Genomic DNA, 23,733 nt, shown 5'->3' with positions numbered 1-23,733 from the left:
TTAACTAGATCATTTTACCTTCTGGGCACAGGTGCTCCAGTGATTGTAGAACACTGAGGGGATTGGAACAGATGAGAAACTGTTTGGGCTGAAGGTGACTCATCTGCTCCAGTTCCTTTAGGTTTGCATGGAGCTATGCAGCAAATACAATACAGTCATGGAGAAGGTGAATCTTGAACACAGTGTTGGGGAGTACTACTGAAGAGCCAGTGGAGTCTTCTGGCTTTGAGCAATCAGTTTACATAGCTATAAAACTGTGATGCCTATATACAATGTTAGAAAAATGAGAGATTGAAAAATAAAAAGTTGGAATGCAAGCGTTCTTAAAATTCATCAAGACTAAAATAATTCTGGGCCTCTATAGCTGGAGATTTGCTCAAACCTCAATGTAAAACATTAAAACCAGCCACACCCATCTCTAAAAGGCAAACCTCTTTGTGAATCCCATAGAGCCTCATCTCTCGGTGTCAGGTATGAAAAAGCCTCTCCATTGTTGGCTGAACAGCAGTATGATATGCATATGTGTGTGGCATGGACAGTGTTTTATAGATGTATTTATGTGGTGTTTGAACATGTCCAAAAAAAACAGCCACAATTTTTGATCCTGAAATTGTATACGAACATTACACAAAGGAAATGAAGACATTAGCTGTCATTGGGTATTGAAACACATCACTGGGGAGAGTTGAAAAATTGTGCTGGACTGGGACTCAAACACAGAGTCTTCCATTTCTCGTGAACGGTCACCCTGACCATCTAGATGTGGTCCCTGCCCGATTCAAATTTCAAACCAATCCACACACTTCTGATGTAGTGCCCGTACCCATTACCATAATTACTTGCAGCATTTCTCTGATTCCCATAAGAGTTTGAGCGTGTTCTGCATCTGCACTGAAGGGAACATTGGGCTATCTCACCTGAGTTGTATATATGTGGTGTCTGTTCTTTTGGACATGGAATTCCCATGAGCAGCTGGGGAAGTAAGTACTCACCCCAGACAGAGCCCCACTTGCCTGGGTAAGCCTTATACAACTGAAATGTGGCACATTTCCCGAAGGTTGCCCACTAACAACTGTACCACCTCAACAGCCATGCATGTCATTGGTCACAGTATACCTTGGGATAGTATTTTTTTGTAGTGGTTTTTACCATCTTCGCAATCTGGGGCTGGTTAAGCCAAGATCCCCATTCCCTGTGACACATAACATTCTACTGCCGTGTCACATGGTGATTGCTGAAGTATGTCCAGAGTTTATGGTAATAGAAGACTGGGGGCAGTCACCAGTCCCCAGCTGAGGAAACATAGTTTTGCCAATCCTGTACCCTGTAAATGAATGCTAAGCTCCCTGAAGTGCTCATAATGTAGGCCATGACGTGGGAGGCACATTTGGCTTTATCAAAAACAGCATGGACTTGGCGAGCATTACCCCCTGCCTTGTAGGGCTTCTGACAAATATTCCACAGTGCATATATTGTATTAAAATGAAAATTCACTTGATAAAATTATAAAACTATGAGACAGGCCTGCTGGCTAATTCTTGCATAATTTCATGGTTATCCCAAGCTGTATCTACAGTCCAGAAATTCTGTCTCATAATTTTAAATTGCACTGAATATTTGAAGTATTGAGTTGTTGATAGGTGGCATCTTCATACAAGAAATTATTATGAGTCTTATGTTTATTTTTCGTGTCTAGGTGAAGACAGTGACTTGTCCTTGTACTGTAGTTATGAAACTGCTATTTGTACTATAAATTTTCTTGATATATATGTACTATGGTTTGGAATATAAATTCACAAGGAACAGTTAGAATTTCTAACATTTTCAGTAGTTCTCTGCAGTGGGCCCACTTACTGCTTTTCATTATAATCCTTAATGCTCTGTTTTGCATTTTAAATACTATTTGTCTGTTTCCCCAGAAAATTATACCATAACTCATTACTGAATGAACATAACTAAAATATATAGTCCTCAGACATTCATCACTGCATGCGGATGCAAGGACTCTAGTGCATAACATGTTGTGGATATCTTTTTTGAGAGTTTCATAGCATGTTCTTTTCAATACATTGGGCTGTCATTGTGCAACCCTAAGAATTTTGTTGTAGGTACATCATGGAGATGTTATGTAGTCTTGAATTTAAGGGACTCTGTTTCCCATTCATTCTAAAGTATGTTGAATTTGTTTTCTTTATGTTGAGAATTACTTTCTTTTCCTGTGACCATTTGTGGACATCCCTCACCTCAGCACTTCAGTAGAATATGCCAGCATTTTGTGCTGGTGTCTTATCGGTGATTAATATGTTGCTGTCATCAGCAAACAATATCTTCTCTCCATGACCAATATGTTGTGGGAAATCATTTATATATACCAGAAACAATAATGGGCCCAGTACACTTCCATGAGGGACGCCAATAAACAAATAAATATATATATATATGAAACAGAAAATGTCTGCTTGTGTCTGTGTATGTGCGGATGGATATGTGTGTGTGTGTGCGAGTGTATACCTGTCCTTTTTCCTCCTAAGGTAAGTCTTTCCGCTCCCGGGATTGGAATGACTCCTTACCCTCTCCCTTAAAACCCACATCCTTTCGCCTTTCCCTCTTTCCTGATGAAGCAACCGTTTGTTGCGAAAGCTTGAATTTTGTGTGTATGTTTGTGTTTGTTTGTGTGTCTATCGACCTGCCAGCACTTTTGTTTGGTAAGTCTCATCATCTTTGTTTTTAGATATATTTTTCCCACGTGGAATGTTTCCCTCTATTTTTTTTATATATATATATATATATATATATATATATATATATATATATATATATATATATATATATATATATATATATATATATATATATATATATATATATCTGTGTGTGTGTGTGTGTGTGTGTGTCCAATGGCCAGCTTCACACATCCATCCACATCAAACCCACCAACAAGCAACAGTACCTCCATTATGACAGCTGCCACCCATTCCATATCAAACGGTCCCTTCCCTACAGCCTAGGTCTTCGTGGCAAACGAACCTGCTCCAGTCTGGAATCCCTGAACCATTACACCAACAACCTGACAACAACTTTCGCATCCCACAACTACCCTCCCGACCTGGTACAGCAGCAAATAACCAGAGCCACTTCCTCATCCCCTCAAACCCAGAACCTCCCACAGAAGAACCACAAAAGTGCCCCAATTGTGACAGGATACTTTCCGGGACTGGACCAGACTCTGAATGTTGCTCTCCAGCAGGGATACGACTTCCTCAAATCCTGCCCTGAAATGAGATCCATCCTTCATGAAATCCCCCCCACTCCACCAAGAGTGTCTTTCCGCTGTCCACCTAACCTTTGTAACCTCTTGGTTCGTCCCTATGAAATCCCCAAACCACCTTCCCTACCCTCTGGCTCCTACCCTTGTAACCACCCCCGGTGTAAAACCTGTCCCATGCACCCTCCCACCACCACCTACTCCAGTCCTGTAAGCCGGAAGGTGTACACGATCAAAGGCAGAGCCACGAGTGAAAGCCCCCACGTGATTTACCAACTGACCTGCCTACACTGTGAAGCTTTCTATGTGGGAATGACCAGCAACAAACTGTCCATTTACATGAATGGACACAGGCAGACAGTGTTTGTTGGTAATGAGGATCACCCTGTGGCTAAACATGCCTTGGTGCACGGCCAGCACATCTTGGCACAGTGTTACACCGTCCCGGTTATCTGGGTACTTCCCACTAACACCAACATATCAGAACTCCGGAGATGGGAACTTGCCCTTCAGTATATCCTCTCCTACCGTTACCCACCAGGCCTCAACCTCCGCTAATTTCAAGTTGCCGCCACTCATACCTCACCTGTCATTCAACAACATCTTTGCCTCTATACTTCTGCCTCGACTGACATCTCTGCCCAAACTCTTTGCCTTTACAAATGTCTGCTTGTGTCTGTATATGTGCGAATGAATATGTGTGTGTGTGCGAGTGTATACCTGTCCTTTTTTCCCCCTAAGGTAAGTTTTTCTGCTCCCAGGATTGGAATGACTCCTTACCCTCTCCCTTAAAACCCACATCCTTTTGTGTTTTCCTCTCCTTCCCTCTTTCCTGCTGAAGCAACCGTTGGTTGTGAAAGCTTGAAATTTGTGTGTGTGTTTGTGTTTGTTTGTGTGTCTTATCAACATGCCAACGCTTTCGTTTGGTGAGTTAAATCATCTTTGTTTTTATATATATAATAGAGGGAAACATTCCACGTGGGAAAAATATATCTAAAAACAAAGATGATGTAACTTACCAAATGAAAGCATTGGTATGTTGATAGAGACACTAACAAACACAAACACACACACAAAATTCAGTCTTGATTTGTGTTTGTGTTCGTTAGTGTCTCTATCAACATACCAATGCTTTCATTTGGTAAGTTACATCATCTTTGTTTTTTTTTTCTCTCAAAAAACTATCCAATCTCCTGGTTTCCCACCTCCGGAAAGGCAACTCACTCACCCTTCACAACCTTTCCAGCAAACCTCAACCTCCTCTCATTGCACACAAACCCAGTCTCTCCCATCTACTCAATCTCCCACTTCCAGCTCCACTCCCTCCAAAACCTCAAAATTCCGATCAACACAATCTGGAACCACAACACCCTAATTCAGTAGTTAACCTTTCCTCCAAACCTCTCTCCCAATCCGAAACCTCTGTCCTATCCAAAGGCCTCACCTTCAGCCCCACTCCCAGATTCAACCAAACAGCCCTCGTCAAAGATTTACTGTCCTACACTCGTACTCTCTGCTGGAAGTATCACTTTGCCACGAAGAAAAATGATCCTAATCCTACTCCTAATGATCCGACTCCTCAAGACACCATCCAAATTGAACCCTGCCTGGAACAGTTCCGTCCTCCGTCACAGCGGGACCCACCTCCTCTTCCTCAAAATCACCCTCTCCAAACTTTCCAGGAATTTCTGACTTCCAGCCTTGCGTCTCAATCCTTCTTAAAAAACCTTAATCCTACACCCAACATCACCACTGCTGAAGCCCAGGCTATCCGTGATCTGAAGGCTGACCGATCCATCGTCATTCTTCCGGCGGACAAGGGTTCCACGACCGTGGTACTTGATCGTCGGGAGTATGTGGCTGAGGGACTGCGTCAGCTTTCAGACAACACCACATACAAAGTTTGCCAAGGTAACCCCATTCCCGATGTCCAGGCGGAGCTTCAAGGAATCCTCAGAACCTTAGGCCCCCTGCAAAACCTTTCACCTGACTCCATCAACCTCCTGACCCCACCGACACCCCGCACCCCTACCTTCTACCTTCTTCCTAAAATCCACAAACCCAATCATCCCGGCCGCCCCATTGTAGCTGGTTACCAAGCCGCCACTGAACGTATCTCTGCCTACGTAGATCAACACCTTCAACCCATTACATGCAGTCTCCCATCCTTCATCAAGGACACCAACCACTTCCTTGAACGCCTGGAATCCTTACCCAATCTGTTACCCCCGGAAACCATCCTTGTAACCATTGATGCCACGTCCTTATACACAAATATTCCGCACGTCCAGGGCCTCGCTGCGATGGAGCATTTCCTTTCACGCCGATCACCTGCCACCCTACCTAAAACCTCTTTCCTCATCACCTTAGCCAGCTTCATCCTGACCCACAACTTCTTCACTTTTGAGGGCCAGACATACCAACAATTAAAGGGAACAGCCATGGGCACCAGGATGGCCCCCTCGTACGCCAACCTATTCATGGGTCGCTTAGAGGAAGCCTTCTTGGTTACCCAAGTCTGCCAACCCAAAGTTTGGTACAGATTTATTGATGACATCTTCATGATCTGGACTCACAGTGAAGAAGAACTCCAGAATTTCCTCTCCAACCTCAACTCCTTTGGTTCCATCAGTTTCACCTGGTCCTACTCCAAATCCCATGCCACTTTCCTTGACGTTGACCTCCACCTGTCCAATGGCCAACTTCACACGTCCGTCCACATCAAACCCACCAACAAGCAACAGTACCTCCATTATGACAGCTGCCACCCATTCCACATCAAACGGTCCCTTCCCTACAGCCTAGGTCTTCGTGGCAAACGAATCTGCTCCAGTCCGGAATCCCTGAATCATTACACCAACAACCTGAAAACAGCTTTCGCATCCCGCAACTACCCTCCCGACCTGGTACAGAAGCAAATAACCAGAGCCACTTCCTCGTCCCCTCAAACCCAGAATCCCCCACAGAAGAACCACAAAAGTGCCCCACTTGTGACAGGATACTTTCCGGGACTGGACCAGACTCTGAATGTGGCTCTCCAGCAGGGATACGACTTCCTCAAATCCTGCCCTGAAATGAGATCCATCCTTCATGAAATCCTCCCCACTCCGCCAAGAGTGTCTTTCCGCCGTCCACCTAACCTTCGTAACCTGTTAGTTCATCCCTATGAAATCCCCAAACCACCTTCCCTACCCTCTGGCTCCTATCCTTGTAACCGCCCCCGATGCAAAACCTGTCCCATGCACCCTCCCACCACCACCTACTCCAGTCCTGTAACCCGGAAGGTGTACATGATCAGAGGCAGAGCCACGTGTGAAAGCACCCACGTGATTTACCAACTGACCTGCCTACACTGTGATGCATTCTATGTGGGAATGACCAGCAACAAACTGTCCATTCGCATGAATGGACACAGGCAGACAGTGTTTGTTGGTAATGAGGATCACCCTGTGGCTAAACATGCCTTGGTGCACAGCCAGCACATCTTGGCACAGTGTTACACCGTCCGGGTTATCTGGATACTTCCCACCAACACCAACCTATCCGAACTCCGGAGATGGGAACTTTCCCTTCAGTATATCCTCTCTTCTCGTCATCCGCCAGGCCTCAATCTCCGCTAATTTCAAGTTGCCGCCACTCATACCTCACCTGTCTTTCAACAACTTCTTTGCCTCTACACTTCTGCCTCGACTGACATCTCTGCCCAAACTCTTTGTCTTTAAATATGTCTGCTTGTGTCTGTATGTTTGGATGGATATGTGCGTGTGTGCGAGTGTATACCTGTCCTTTTTTCCCCCTAAGGTAAGTCTTTCCGCTCCCGGGATTGGAATGACTCCTTACCCTCTCCCTTAAAACCCACTTCCTTTCGTCTTCCCCTCTCCTTCCCTCTTTCCTGATGAGGCAACAGTTTGTTGCGAAAGCTTGAATTTTGTGTGTATGTTTGTGTTTGTTTGTGTGTCTATCGACCTGCCAGCGCTTTTGTTCGGTAAGTCACCTCATCTTTGTTTTTATATATAATTTTTCCCACGTGGAATGTTTCCTTCCATTATATTGATATATATATATATATGTACCACACGAGAAAGCGCTGGTAGATAAGACACAATAAAAAACACACACACAAATTTCAAGCTTTCGCAACCCATGGTTGCTTCATCAGGAACAAGGGAAGGAGAGGGAAAGACGAAAGGATGTTGGTTTTAAGGGTGAGGGTAAGGAGTCATTCCAATCCCGGGAGCGGAAAGACTTACCTTAAGGGGAAAAGGGGACAGGTATACACTTGTACACACTCACATATCCAGCCACACATATACAGACATAAGCAGACATGTCTGCTTGTGTGTGTATATGTGTGGATGGATAGAGTCACAGTTAGGCACAAGAAAATGACTGTCAGAAACTGAGATTTCTGCCATCAAGGCCTTCAGTGGAAATAGATGGCGCGCACACACACACACACAGGTACACATTAGCACAGTATCTGGCTGCCGAGGCCTCACTGTGATCAGCAGCATGTGATGGGAGAAGTGATCGGGTGGTGGGGGTAAAGAGAAGGCAGGTTGGGGAGGGGAAAGAATAGCAGGGTAGAGATGAGGGATGGTAAATTTCTGCGTGTGGGAGCATACAGGGACAGGATGGAGAGAGAGTAGGGCAACTAGCTACAGTCAGGGGAGGGGGGCAGGTAGTGGTAAAAGAGAGAAGTAAAAAATACCTTGGGTGCATTGGTGGTATAGAAGGCTGTGCAGTGCTGGAATGGGAACAGGGAAGGGGCTAGATGGGTAAGAACAATGGCTAATAATAAAAGTTGCAACCAGGAGGGTTACAGAAAGGTAGGATGTTTTGCAGGGACAGTTCCCACCTGCACAATAAGCAAAATATGGTGTTGGTGGGAAGCGTCCAGATGAAGAATTTTGAGGTGGGTGGTATGCCCAGCAATGTGGTTGTCCAGCTGTTTCTTGAGGACAGTTTGTCAGTGACTATTTATGCGGATGGACAGCTTGTTGGTTGTCATGTCCATGTGGAATGCAGCACAGTGGTTGCAGCTTAGCTTGTAGATTGAGTGACTGGTTTCACAGGTAACCCTGCCTTTGATAGCATTGGTAGTGCTTGTGACAGGATTGCAGTACTTTAGAAAGCATGTAGAAGGTAGGAGTGTGGGGAGTGGTAGGGGTGAGGAGAGATGGACTTTAGGGAGAAGTTTTGGGATGGGCTTGAGGATTCAAGAAGAGACTGGAGATCCTGTTAGATTTCTGGAGTGGGGTTACTGTGGCAGATTTGTAGGTGGATTAATCTGACAGCTGTCAGAGTCCTTCTTCCAGATAATCCTTGTGGTTGAAAACAATGGTGGTGGTGCTTTTGTCAGGAAGTAGGATTATAAGGTCAGAATCAGTTTTTAGGTACCCTCCTGTGCCACATGACCTTGTATCTATCCTACCAATCTGTCCACACCCCCCACTCCTTCTTCTCTCTTTTCCAGTTCACACTTACTAATTTCACCTAATCTAGACAAATATGCTATCCCCCTCCTTCACACTTATCAACACACAGCTGCAGCCCACATTACATTTTCTTTGATATCGTGTCTTTGTGCCAGTTACAGTTGGTTTTTGCCTTTCACTATGGGTCTACTCCCTCAGAGTTCATCTTGTTCCCCCCTATTTCATATGTTACATCTTTCTCATGATTTTTCCCAGTGGCTGGGAGAATTTTTTGGAAGTAATTCTACATTATTTGTGTATTCTACACCTTTTTATTCACAACCATGGATCCTTGCTCCTTCCATCTGCATCAATACAGAAAAGTTTCCTTATCCCTAGGCAGAAAACAGTCCCACATGCTGTTCGCACATTGTTGCTTGGCTAATGGAATCCCTCCAAATACCATCAAATTTCCCATCTCTGGCAGGCACACGTCCTTCAACAATGACCTTCATCTGTTCAGATCCACCCTCACCAACATAGTCCTGCAAAATCATATCAATCAGGCCCAAGCCACCTTGTAATACCTCCTCTCCATCTGCAAAATTCTCCTGCTAGCAATCCCAAATTCCTGGATCCCATATCACATACAGAAACTCCTGCCCTCTAGAAACTAAAGCAACATGCACAATGCCACCTCAAAAAACTCTCCACTCCGTTAATTTCCTACTCCCACCTTGGACCACGATTGTCCACCACCTCTACAACAACCTTAAACCTCCCCTGCATTCCCTCATAGCTGACAAACCATGTGTCAGACCTGCTACATTTACCCCTGCCTCAAAACCTTCTTCCCACCACCATACAGAATCTAGAACCCGAACGGAACCAAAACATGGTCATGACCCTTCTCCCAAAAACATTAGCCCCACTGAATTATCAGTCCTTTCCAAAGACCTCAATTTTTGCCCCACTCCCACATTCAAACATGCAGGAATTGTTAAAGTCTTTCTCGCCTTCTCCTAGTTATCCCATCCCTACAATGGAAACACCTTTTCGCCACCAACCCTACCAATCAGACTCAACCAAAGACCCATGTTGAACCCTGTCTGACTCAGTTCACTCTTCCATCCAATTGTGATCCACCCCCACTGCCCCAAAATCACCCCCTATTAACTTTCCAGAATTTCTTAACCTTGAACCTCGCCTCACCATCATTCCTCAAGTCCCTCAACATGCAGCCAGCCAGTGTGGCCAAGCGGCTCTAGGTGCTTCAGTCTGGAACTGCACAACTGCTACGGTCACAGGTTCGAATCCTGCCTCGGGCATGGATGTGTGTGATGTCCTTAGGTTAGTTAGATTTAAGTAGTTCTAAGTTCTAGGGGACTGATGACCTCAAATGTTAAGTCCAATAATGCTCAGAGCCATTTGAACCCTCAGCATGCAAACTAACCCCAACAAGCCACCATCGTTGATGTTGACCTCCACCTCAAAGATGACTGCTTCAGTACCTCCATTCATATCAAACCTACCAACCACCAGCAACACCTTCACATCAATGCCTGCCACCCATTCCATTCCAAGAAGTCGCTTCCATACTGCCTAGCCACCTGTGCCCGTTGCACCTGTAGTGACGAGACGACACTCTCAAAATATCCCAAGGGCCTTACTGAGGCCTCAGAGCCATTTGAACCCTCAGCATGCAAACTAACGCCAACAAGCCACTGTCGTTGATGTTGACCTCCACCTCAAAGATGGCTGCTTCAGTACCTCCATTCATATCAAACCTACCAACCACCAGCAACACCTTCACATCAATGACTGCCACCCATTCCATTCCAAGAAGTCGCTTCCGTACTGCCTAGCCACCTGTGCCCGTTGCACCTGTAGTGACGAGACAACACTCTCAAAATATACCAAGGGCTTTACTGAGGCCTCAGAGCCATTTGAACCCTCAGCATGCAAATTAACCCTAACAAGCCACCGTCGTTGATGTTGACCTCCACCTCAAAGATGGCTACTTCAGTACCTCCATTCATATCAAACCTACCAACCACCAGCAACACCTTCACATCAATGCCTGCCACCCATTCCATTCCAAGAAGTCGCTTCCGTACTGCCTAGCCACCTGTGCCCGTTGCACCTGTAGTGGCGAGACAACACTCTCAAAATATACCAAGGGCTTTACTGAGGCCTCAGAGCCATTTGAACCATCAGCATGCAAATTAACCCTAACAAGCCACCGTCGTTGATGTTGACCTCCACCTCAAAGATGGCTACTTCAGTACCTCCATTCATATCAAACCTACCAACCACCAGCAACACCTTCACATCAATGCCTGCCACCCATTCCATTCCAAGAAGTCGCTTCCGTACTGCCTAGCCACCTGTGCCCGTTGCACCTGTAGTGACGAGACAACACTCTCAAAATATACCAAGGGCCTTACTGAGGCCTTCACAGATGGTAAGTACCTTCTCAACCTTGTAGAAAGACAGATCTCATGAGCCTTATCTCTTCAGTCACCCAACACCACTCATAGCCCCACCGTCAGGCCACAGAGGAGCATTTCCCTCATGACTCAGCACCACCCAGGACTGGAACAACTGAATCACATTCTCCACCAGGGTTTCGACTGTCTCTCATTGTGCCCTGAAATGAGGAATATCCCACCAGCTATCCTTCCCACCCCTCCCACAATGGGGCCACTACCACTCAGCGAACCTACACAATATCCTCATTCATCCCTACACGACCCCTGCTCCCCACCCCTTGCCTCATGGCTCTTTTCCCTGTAATAGATTTAGATGCAAGACCTGTCCCGTACATCCTTCCATCACCATCTACTCCAGTCCAGTCACAAGCAACACTTGTCGCATCAAAGGCAGGGCTACCTGTGAAACCAGTCACTCAATCTACAAGATAAGCTGCAACCACTGTGCTGCATTCTACGTGGGCATGACAACCAACAAGCTGTCTGTCTGCATAATTGACCACCAACAAAGTGTGCCCCAGAAACAGCTGGACTGTCCCATTGCTCAGCACACCACCCAACATGACATTCTTTATTTCAGTGACTGCTTCACAGCCTGAGCCATCTGGATGCTTCCCACCAACACAATCGTTAGTTTACTGTGCAGGTGGGAACTCCCCTGCAATATAGCCTACCATCCTGTAAACTTCCTGGCCACAACCTTCATTATTAGCCATTGTCCTTACCCATCTAGCCCTTTCCCTGTTCCCATTCCAGCACTGCACAGCCCTCTATACCACCAACGCTACCCTTGCCCCCTCCCCCTGACTTCAGCCAGTTGCCCTACTCTCTCACCATCTCATCCCTGTATGTTCCCACAAGCAGCACATTACCATCCCCCACTTCTACCCTGCTATCATTCCCCCTCGCCACCCCAGCCTCCTCCTTACCCCCACCACTCTGTTGCTTTTCCCATCATGCACTGTTGCTCGTAGTTTGGCCTCAGCAGCCAGAGGCTATGGTCATGTGTATGTGTGTGTGTGTGTTTTGCCTATTTCTAATGAAGTCCTGTTGGCAGAAAGTTCACTTTCTGAAAGTCTTTTTGTTGTGCCTATCTGCGACTCAGCATCTCCACTATATGGTCAGTAGTAACTATCCTTTTCATAGTACTGTTACATTCCATCCTGGATTTTCCATTGTTTAATAGATGAAGATTAGCAGTATTTCTGTTCTCTCAAAAATAGTGAAAGTATGATTAAAATACCAAGACCAGAATCAATCTCTACAAAGACTTCAAGCATACAACATAAGTACAGAAAGGAGTAAGATACACAAGAACTCATTCATTCAGCAATCTCTCAGAATATAATAAATATGTTATAAGTAACATTATGGGGTTAAGATGGAATAATGAACTTTCTGTTCAGCAACTCTGCTATTCCACTAAAGAGTTTCTTCACAGAAACTCTCAAAATTGATGTATTTTGTTTATGATACAAACAGTACATCCTTGAGGGCTTCACAGTTGTTAAATATGTGTGGGAATTGGTTATACATCCTAATTCGGAGTATTCCTGAGGCCTGCATCAGGGTGCAGATTTCAGCTCCTCATTATGATTTTGCCCACTTTGAAGGTTGGAACTCGAATTTTAGTAAGTCATATAGAATATCGATGAGAAAGACTCCTTTCTTTTTGTCTTTGGTTTTCATTATTTTTAAGGATTTTTAAAATTTTTGTAGACAATACAATTACAAAACTTCAGAATATACAACATTTTTTTGTGTTTTGGATACTTTGTAGTTAGAGTATGAATTGGTTTTCTAAATTAAAATTTTTTGAAAGGGCAACATGCAATTGATAACACAAAAACCCTCTGATAGTAAATTAGTTCCAGTATATTTGAATGTCAGAACTTGAGCCTTGCTTATTGTTATTGCAAATGAAATCATGATTGGATACTGAAGTCACTTAAAATGAATGGGTAAAGCAGTTGGGAACATTGATATACTGGATAGAAGGGTGACCTTTACAGGTACTGAACATGTGAAGATAGTAGCTTCAGTAACACTACTTCTCATAAATTTAATGTGCAAACTGGTACCATTACAAAGTTTCAGAGGATTGAGGTTGTATATAAGTGTTACGGGAACTCTGACTTTAAGCCTCAAAGTGTGTGGCAGAAAGTCAATGAATTTAGAAATTTTTTTTGAATATTGAACTGCATCTTTAGTGGTAACTACAGTATCAATTGATTGGTACTCCTTATGTTCTCATATTACTTTTCACAACTAATATTACTTCAGATGCAAAAAATTACTCTTTCACTAAACCACTGCTATGGATTCTGTGAAAGATCATTTATGTCACAATAAACTTTAGAAATAAGATAATCAGTTGTTGTCATAAAGCTACCAAGTTTGTCCTCAACAGATATGTAGAGTCTTGCTCATAATGTGTTACAAAGCCTTAAGGTTATCTGATAGCTGAAATGTACAACAAATTTACTTTTGAGATCACCTCACCACATTCAGAATTGCTTTGTACAGGTGTATGTACTTTGTAATCTTTGGTCATAGTTGATGACGTAATTGTGACAGAAAAAGACTGGGAATATTTTTCCCTAAAATCATATGGAAGAAACAATTTGTCTAATTGTTTAAATGTCCTGCTATCATAGTTAAAACAGGTTGCAAGAAAGAAAATGAAACCACTCATTTTCACAGCATAACACAGCACTTTCTTTCTCACAATTAATTTTAGCAGAAAACCTGCACATTGTTGTTTAAAAAATATTTAATCAGTGTCTGTCCAGATACTTATTAGAGTATTGTGTAAAAATTTGAAATAAGTTGGTCAAGTACATTTCAAGATTTTTATTAATGAATTTTCACCTTTATTCGAGGCACACCCTGAAAGTAAGTTTCCCTATTTTTTAAAAAAGCAGAGACAAGATAGTTACATGAAAAACTTTATTGGTAACAGGTACAGCAATGTTTGAGCTATTTTTTGACGTAGTCACCAAAAGAATAGAGACACTTGTCATATTGTGGGATCAACTTTTGTATTCCTGTATTGTAGAAGTCTGCTGCCTTTGACTGGAACCAGTGTGTGACTGTCATCTTCAACTCTTTGTCGTTGTGGAAATGCTGGCCAGAGGACAGGAATTTCTTAATGTGCAAGAAAAGATGGAAATTGCCAGGAACAAGATCAGGACTATATGCTGGATGATTAATCAGCTCAGAGCCAAAATTCTGCAAAACATTTGCTGTCTGCCAAGCCGTATGGGGATGAGCATTGTTATGAAGCAGCACAAACCTACAATAACCATTCAAAGCCGCTTGCTCTGAACAGCACACCACAGTTTCCACATTGTTTCACACAAATGGTCGGCATTCGCTGTTTCATCTTTTGGCTGGAAGTTAATGAGCAGAATGTCCTTCTTGTCCTAGGATACTGTACATGTCACTTTCTGCACTGACACAGTCTGGCTGAATTTCACCTTAACCAGAGATCTACCATGACACCAACACATTGACTGCTACTTGGTTTCTGGAGTCAAACTTGTCACTGCCATCATGATACCACTGCAGAAATATCAGTCCTGCTCCAAAGCATTTCGTTTAGGGCTCAGGTGGCAGGTTTTTCAGCACCCACCTGGCACACAATTTCTTGAACAGCAGGTGCTTAGTGACAGTGTGATGCAACAAGGATCGCAATATCTGTGGAAAATGGCTGCTGACCTCTGTAATCATGAAGCTTTGGTTCTCCAGGAAGCGCTGCCAAACCAGCTCAACCAGGTGTTCATTGATGAGGGTTGTTTGCCCTTTGTGCTCTTTATCATGGACACTTATGTCGACCTTCAGTGATACAGCAACTGTTTGCTCATGATGTTCTGCCTGTAGGCCTGACAGAGCTGACGATGAATTTTGATGGGCACCATGTTTTGTGTATAAGAAATCTTGTCACTGACTGATCCTTATTGGTGGTGGGATAATGAACAAGAGACACTATATTGGGGCACTGCTGCTGCAATACTGGCACCAGGCAGGACCTGTCTGGGGGGCATTTGAGTGTTACGACATAGATGTGTTCCACATGTGCAATTTTCCCAGCTAAATATGTCTACTTTAAAGGAAACAACACTGGGAAACTTACTTTCTGGGTGTACCTCATACAGGGTGGTTATAATTAAAGTCAAACTTTCAAACCACTGTAGAAATAACACCACTGGTCAGAATGGCGTCAAATTGCAACAGAGGGCAGAAGAAAAATAAAAAGTTACAAAATGTAGCAATAGATGGTGCTCTAAGCATCATAATTTAAAAGTGGTTGACTACAAATGGCAAATGAATCATACAACAATGCCTGAGGTGTACGTTTGACATTAACCAAACTGTACTACACAGTGTGCGTGGATGTACAGGTGTGATAGTGTTAGTTATGTAAGCCCATCCACCACAGCAAGGTCATATCACATCGGATGGAAAAACCAGTTTTTAATTGTCCTCAGGCCAGAAACCACATAAAAAGCATGAATCAAAATCAAATCGGATTATTAATTTCCATGTGACTGGCACAAAACATGTTCAATATGCTGTCCACCATTTTCTGAAACAAGTTTAAATCGAGAAACTACATATTTCACAACCGATTGAAATGTTCCCGGGGTCACGTTCATAATGTTTTGTGCAATGCATGCCTTCAATTCAGCTAAGTTTTCAATCAGAATGCTGAACACATCTTTCAGATAGCCCCACATCCAGAAGTCACATGGATTAAGATCAGGTGACTGGGATGACCAGGCTGTAGGGAAATGGTGGCTGATAATTCTATCATTTTTGAAATGGGGCTTCAGCAGCTATCTTGCATAAAAATGATCCCATCCACACATCCATGGTGTTGGAAAGCTGGAATGATGTGGTTGTGATACACTCATAGCACTTGCCAGTGATGGTACAGGTAACAGGACCGGAAGCATATGTCTCTTTGAAAAAATATGGCCCTATAATAAATGATGCCATAAACCTGCACCACACAGTGACATTTTCAGAATGAAGTGGTACTGGTTGATTTGTGTGTGGATTTTCCTTTGCCCATATTCGACAATTCTGTGAATTGATATATCCTGTCAGATGTAAGTGGGCTTCATCTGCCCACAAAATCGTCCAAGGCCAATCATTGTCCACTTCCATGTGAGCAAGAAATTCTGAAGCAAAGACCTCACTTGCTGGCAGGCAACAGGAAGCAACTTGTGCACATGGGTAATTTTGAATGGATAGCAAAGAAGGATGTTTCATAGGTTTTTACGCACTGTGCTCACGGGTATGTCCAATGTTCAGGCAATTCTCCTTGCACAACATGTTTGCACAATGCCACTTGTCTCCTCCTGCATTGCTGTGGCCACTGCTTCCACTGACGTTGAATCAATTCGTTTCCTCCCTCTATCAGGTTGCATACCAAAAGAACCCATTGTTTCGAATTTCTGAATCATTTTCTCCAGACACATGGCAGTCATTGGACCAATGCCTTTTTTCAAACCCTTCAGTGTCCGGAACTTCTGGAGAGTGACATGTGCACAATCATCATTCTTGTAATACAGCTTTACAAGCAGAGTGTCATCCTGCATTGAGACAGTCATGGCGAATGTTGCAGATGTGAAAGGAGGAAAAGCCATGCACCCGGCGTGTTAATACCAACTTAATGGGTCGAGCTCGTACTAGTGTTTTCATTTATGTATTCTGACACATACAGTGTCATCTATTGATTAATTTTCACCCTTTTTTTTCTTCTGCCAAACGTTTTCCCCCTTCTCTGATAATATTCTGTTGCAATTTGAAGTTATTCTGACCAGTGGTGGTATTTCTACAGTGTTTTGGAAGTTTAACTTTAATTATAATCCTATATATTAGTATCAATTAATATTAGTAGGCCTGCTGAAATATTATATTACTTAATGAATAGAAGTCATTCTATTGAACTGCACTTAAATAAAACATTTATTGTTGAGTTGTCTGCATGGCCAAAATTTATCTGGTCATTACACTAGATGTATGTTGGGGAAATTGATTGTTCATTGGCTAATTTTGGAATGTGAGCTTTTGGAATTTAGTAAGTAAGACTCTCCATGATGAACGTAATCTCTCTTGTAATGACTCCCAGAGCAGTTAGTTGAACATTTTTGTGATAGTATCACACTAACTAAACAAGCTCGTGACAAAGTACTGAGGTAATTCTTGAATATTTCTCATCTCCTCCATTAATTCAAATTTGTAAGGGTATGAGACTGACAAACAAAACAATTATTGGTTGAATGAAGGTTTTATAAGCAACTTCTTTTGCGTATGAATTGCACTTCCTCAGAACCAACAAAAATGAGTATGTCATTCTACCTTCCCCGTGGCTAGATTTATGTTCCATCTTAAATCATTCCTAAACAGAAATCCCTAATTCCTTGAAGGTTGTGATAGATTCGACTGATTGATTACTGCTGTTTTAATGAAATTATATCAGTGGTGGTCACATCACGTTACCCTGAGATATACCAGATGCTGCTTTCCCATTTTATGATGCCTTGCTATTAAGAATGATGTACTGAATTCTGTTTGTTGGAAGGTCTTCACTTCCACTGCATATCTGTTTATATATTCCACATGCATGTATGTTATTTATTGGGCTATGCTGTGGAGCTATATAGAGGTATGTCTAAAATTCAAGAAACACAGTATCAAGCTGAAATCTTCTGTCTACTGGCCTACGAATGCCAAGAAGAAATGTAGCATGTTAGTTTTCACACAGTTAGTGCTTCCGAAAACCATATTGTGTCCTGTAGATGATGTGTGCAGTGTTCAGACAGTCATTATACAAGAGAACACAATGTATTCCATAATTATACATCATATTTGTGTTATTTGCAGTGTGATTTATTCTACAATCACTATATACAGAACACAATACAATCATGAAGGAGTAGATCAGAACTAAATTCCATGCACAGTTACTAATAAAAGTGATTTCTATAATAGTAATAGTATGATGTAGCATAGTTGACATAGGATGAGAGTCCAAACTCCGTGTACCAGGCTCAAGATTGGTCTGTGATGAGGGGAGTGTCCTATGTCACTTGGTGTCAAATTAAACACCTTTCATCCATGTAGTTTCCAACCTTATTTTATTTGGCAACCAGTTCCAGCGTTTTACTATGCCATCTTGAGGCCCCTGACTGATTTGTAGGAAGATTCTACCTCAGATGTGATCAAAACAGGGGCCAGAAATACTGGTATAAGTAGATTTTTGCTATAGTGATCACTTCAACCTTCATTTGCTGACAGATCTGTCAGCAGATGATGTTGAAGTGATTGCTATAGCAAAAATCTCCTTATACCAATATTGCTGGCCCCTGTTTGGATCACAACCGAGGTAGAATATTCCTACGCATTGGTCAGGGGCCTGAAGATGGTATAGTAAAATGCTGAAACTCGTTGCTAAATAAAATAAGGTTGGAAACTAGATGGCTGAAAGGTACTTAATTTGATGTCCTGTATTGAACAGCTGAGTCCTGCAACCATCTCTAAAAAGATGGACATACAGAGCCATGTCACTTGATGTTATCAATCATGCTTCTGCACAGCATCTCCGACAGCATTTCTGTCACCACTGCTTCAGGATCACTGACATCATTATCTTTTGGTATAATAGTGTTGGTATCAGTGTAGTAGCTCTGTAGTTATTTACCTATTTCCTCTGAATCTTCTAATTCATTGAACAGACCTTCACCTGTTTCTGGTTACATGTCACAACCTGATTAACTGTTACTCCATGTGCTGCCAGTTATATTACATATTTAATGTAGAATCTAGAAGGTATCTCATCAATTCTAGAGAAACACTTAGTATTCCAGTCTTCCTTTCCTCCATTTCGTTGCCATCATGACTGATGAGCATTTTTGACAAATGGCTTTGTTTGACTGAATATTTTAAACTTCTTGTATGGTTGTCACTTTACTTGAGTCAGCTTTTGTTTGTCAGCTAGGATTCCGTGTAGCTTGACTATGTCAAACAGATCTGTTTTTCTAGTAAATTTGTGATTGAACCAGGTTAGGTCTTTCCTGTTTCTCACTTTCTTCCATGGCACAAACGTATGTATCATATTGATGAACTAAGTGTGACTGTGTATGATCAGATATTATGGAATGTAGATATCAGTTGATTTTTAGCTGATTTATCTGACACCGATTTACTTTACAAAATTAGAGTTGTCTGCATACTTAATACTCATGTTCCATGTGAGGAGATATCATTACTTGAGAGCCACTTGAATCAATTTTTGTCATTTACAACAATTATTTATCACTGTATAATCAAAAGAATGAAATAGTTCTCTCTGTAGCTAATACAAGAATTGGAGTACAATCTAGTGGAAACACATAAATATATCACTAATAATATACTATCTTCACTCACAATATTATACTTTTCTGCTGAACTATAATGCATTTACTTTACAAAATTAGAGTTGTCTGCATACTTAATACTCATGTTCCATGTGAGGAGATATCATTACTTGAGAGCCACTTGAATCAATTTTTGTCATTTACAACAATTATTTATCACTGTATAATCAAAAGAATGAAATAGTTCTCTCTGTAGCTAATACAAGAATTGGAGTACAATCTAGTGGAAACACATAAATATATCACTAATAATATACTATCTTCACTCACAATATTATACTTTTCTGCTGAACTATAATGCATTTCTGAGCTATGAGCATATAGCCTACTTTCAGAAAAAAATAAAAAAATGTGGGTAGTACAAAGTTCAGTTGTTTATAGCATAATTGTTTGTGTTCTATTTTATTTGTAGCTCCTTATTCACACATTAATTGCATTTCATGTGAGGTTTTTGGTACTCCTTTTGCAGAGAATGCTTTAATAATTTTAAGAAACTTTTGATTCACTTTTCCTGATTTTCTAGGCCTAGTATATACACTAGATTATTTATAGGCATTAAGTCAAATGTGTAATTTGTTGCTTCCTCTATTTTAAAATATTCCAGTAGCCATGTACCATTAATCTTTTATACACTGAAGCGCCAAAGAAACTGGTATAGGCTTGCGTATTTAAATACAGGGATGTGTAAACAGGTAGAATATGGTGCTGTGGTCGGCAACAAATACAGGGATGTAAACAGGTAGAATATGGCGCTGAAGTTGGCAGCACCTATATAAGACAAAAAGTGTCTGGTGCAGTTGTTAGATCGTTTACTGCTGCAGCAGTGGCAGCTTATCAACATTTAAGTGGGTTTGAACGTGGTGTTATAGTCAGCGCATGAACGATGGGACACAGCATCTTCAAGGTAGCGGTGGAGTGGGGATTTTACTGTACGACCATTTCATGAGTTTACAATGACTATCAGAAATCTGGCAAAGCATCAAATGTCCGACATCACTGCAGCTGGAAAAAGACCCTGAAATACTGGGACCAATGACTACTGAAGATAATTGTTCAACATGACAGAAGTGCAACCCTTCCACAAATTGCTGCAGATTTCAATGGTGGGTCATCAACAAGTGTCAGCGTGTGGACCATTCAACAAAACACTATCGATATGGGCTTTCAGAGCCAAAGTTGCATTTGCCCTTGATGCCTGCACAACACAAAGCTTTACACCTCACTTGGGCCCATCAACACCAACATTGGACTGTTGATGACTGGAAACATGTTGCCTGGTCGGACGAGTCTCATTTCAAATTGTTTCAAGCAGATGGATGTGTATGGGTATGGAGATAACCTCACAAATCCATGGACCCTGCATGTCAACAGGAGCTGTTCAATCTGGTGGAGGCTCTGTAATGGTGTGGGGCAAGTGCAACTGGAATGATATGAGACCCCTGACACGTCTAGATACGACTCTGACAGGTGACACACACATAAGCATCCTGTCTTGTCACCTGCGTCCATTCATGTCCAGTGTTCATTCTGACAGACTTGAGCAATTCCATCAGGATAATGCAACACCCCACGTGTCCAGAATTGCTTCAGAGTGGTTCCAGGAACACTCTTCTGAGTTTCCAAACTCCACAGACACGAACATTATTGAGCATATCTGGAATGCCGTGCAACAAGCTGCTCAGGAGAGATTTCCAACCTCTTATACTCTTACAGATTTATGGACAGCCCTGTGGGATTCATGGTGTCAGTTTCCTCCAGCAGTACTTCGGACATTAGTTGAGTTATGCCATGTCATGTTATGGCACTTCTGCGTGCTCATGGGGGACCTCCGCGATATTAGGCAGGTGTACCAGTTTCTTTGGCTCTTCAGTGTATTTCTTAGATTTTCAGTGTTATTGTTTGTATGGAACTGAAAATCTTAATACATTCCATCCAATCGTGCTGTAGTTTTGGAATAAATGGAAAAGGGTGTGCTTTAAAACAGTGATCCACATTCAAAGCCATTTGTGTGGCAGGAAAGTGAGTTGCAAGTCATTTTTCAGGAAATTTACACAAATTTAGGTGAACTCATCATGCACTCCTGCCTCAAATACAAAACAATACACAAGACACAATTCACACAAGAAAATATTTCCATTAGAAAAGGCATACAACTATAAATAGGCACTGTCAAAGCTCTTAATAATACACTAAAATCTTTTGAGAATAAACAGGCTTTTTGTATGAATTATATGCAGAGAAAAAAGATAATTTTTTAACATTTTCTGAATCTATATTCATAAATACCTATACCATCTTTCATTACAGATGAGTGAAGGTCGTGAAAAATGTCAGGACCTGATTGAGGATTACAAACGTACAAAATCATTAGATGACTCTGACATATCAGTTATAACAGACAGACTTGAAACAAGAATGTTGCAGCGAGAACTAGCTGTTGAAAGAGATCAGGTAAAAAAATACTGTGTGTCTTTACATTAGTTTAGAACCAGATCAGCTGTGTCTGACTTGATTCCTTATTTTTGCTTGTGCATTATTGCAGAAGACTTTGTGGTAGTCCCTTTTGTTACGTTATAGCTACTTGTATAGCAGTTCTCATAAATTTGAGTTTTGTGTTTACACAAGTGTTATAATTAAGTTTGAAAAAAGTTGAACATTATCAGTGGCTGATAGAAACACTTAAAAGCACAAAAAGCTTTCCAGGCTCTCAAAACTTTAATGTTTCTGCATCATTGAGGAAAGGAAAATTAGTTGGCAGAGGTTGGAGAGGAGAATCAAGTCACTCAGATCCCAGGTGGTGAGGGACTCACATGCTGTGTCGATAAGAATAAACCAAAATAAAAGAGAAGGCACCAGAGGGAGTAGGAGGTCAAAGATAAGCTCTTTCCTGTTTCAGTTCAGAAATGTTATAGGGTCTAGAGTGAAAAGTGAAAGTGGATAAAGAGAAACAGAAGTGGAAAGTACATTTAAGAATTGGAGGGAAGTGAAAAGAGAGATGGGTGAAAAATCCAGAGAGAGAGAGAGAGGGGGGGGGGGGGGGGGGTGGAAGGAAAGACAGAGAAATAATAAGTAAATGAATAAATTTTAAATTCTACCACTGGGGAAGAAAAGAAATAGAATAAAAGTAGGAGAGGAGAGTGTTAATTGAGATAACATCCTGGACAGCGATGGATTGTGAGGATATATTTGAGAGTGGAGCACCATCTCTTTAGGCAGGCAAATTAATTCTTGGTTGGTGGAATCAAATGGGCAGTTGTGATGTAGGCTTCACTCATATCTTTAGTCATGCTATAGAGCTCAGCTGTAGTATAATGGATGCTCCCAAAGCAGAAAATAGATTTGTGTCGATTTATGTTCTTGGTCATTTTGAACATATTCGTTACTATATAAAGAATCTGTGCAACAAATATATTCTACTTGACTAATATTCATCAAATTCCATTTTTCAGTGGATTGTATAGTCACCATGTAGAACGGATGAGTGGAAAGATGTTAAATTTTTGAACACTGTTGATCTTCAGAACTATGCAGTACAGAATACATGTTCGCACACATGCACAATCTCTCTCTCTCTCTCTCTCTCTCTCTCTCTCTCTCTCTCTTCACACACACACACACACACACACACACACACACACACACACACACACACACACAGACATGCGTGCGCACACACTTGGAGAGAGGGGTTGTGTCGTGACAAGTAAAGTAAGGGGATGAGCAGGGGGAGGGAGAGTTAATGGGAAGGGTGGCTGAATTAGGAGAGGATTAGGTGGGAAGGGTGACAGGAAGCTGTGGAAGGGGGCTCAGCGTGTCCGGGAAGGGGGGGGGGGGGGGGGGTAGCCAGATGGCTCAGACCGTGAAGTTGAGCATGTTGTTCTCAGTAGCATATTCCTCCACTGTGTCACTTGCTCTTGGTCACAGTTTGGCAGTAGCCATCCAGCTGATGGAACATGTGTTGGTTGATTATTATTAGCACATAGAAAGCTGTGCAAAAGTTTCAGCAGAGCTAGTATATACACTCGAAAACACAAAAAAAAGATGCACCATGAAGGAATTATCCAAGTGGGATGGAAATCATTAGATTTTATGTACATATACAGAAAAACAAATATTACTATTTCTGTAAA

The 23,733-nt window shown here is 42.1% G+C and overlaps 1 protein-coding gene across 4 annotated transcripts in view; it reads left to right on the top strand.

Annotated features, from left to right (window-relative positions):
• Nucleotides 1-23,733, top strand: part of LOC126484113 (cilia- and flagella-associated protein 91-like) — a 347,241-nt gene that overhangs the window by 180,933 nt on the left and 142,575 nt on the right. For all 4 annotated transcript variants that reach the window (XM_050107494.1, XM_050107492.1, XM_050107493.1 and 1 more), the window contains exon 11: nucleotides 21,911-22,054. In XM_050107494.1, coding sequence (XP_049963451.1) covers nucleotides 21,911-22,054 — 144 coding nt within the window. The remainder of the gene's footprint in view (nucleotides 1-21,910; nucleotides 22,055-23,733) is intronic.

Source organism: Schistocerca serialis, chromosome 6 (assembly GCF_023864345.2).
Source record: "Schistocerca serialis cubense isolate TAMUIC-IGC-003099 chromosome 6, iqSchSeri2.2, whole genome shotgun sequence".
In the NCBI taxonomy this organism is placed as follows: Eukaryota; Metazoa; Arthropoda; class Insecta; order Orthoptera; family Acrididae; genus Schistocerca; species Schistocerca serialis.
Note: the sequence above shows the minus strand (reverse complement) of the source record. Positions and strands in the feature narration are given on the sequence as shown.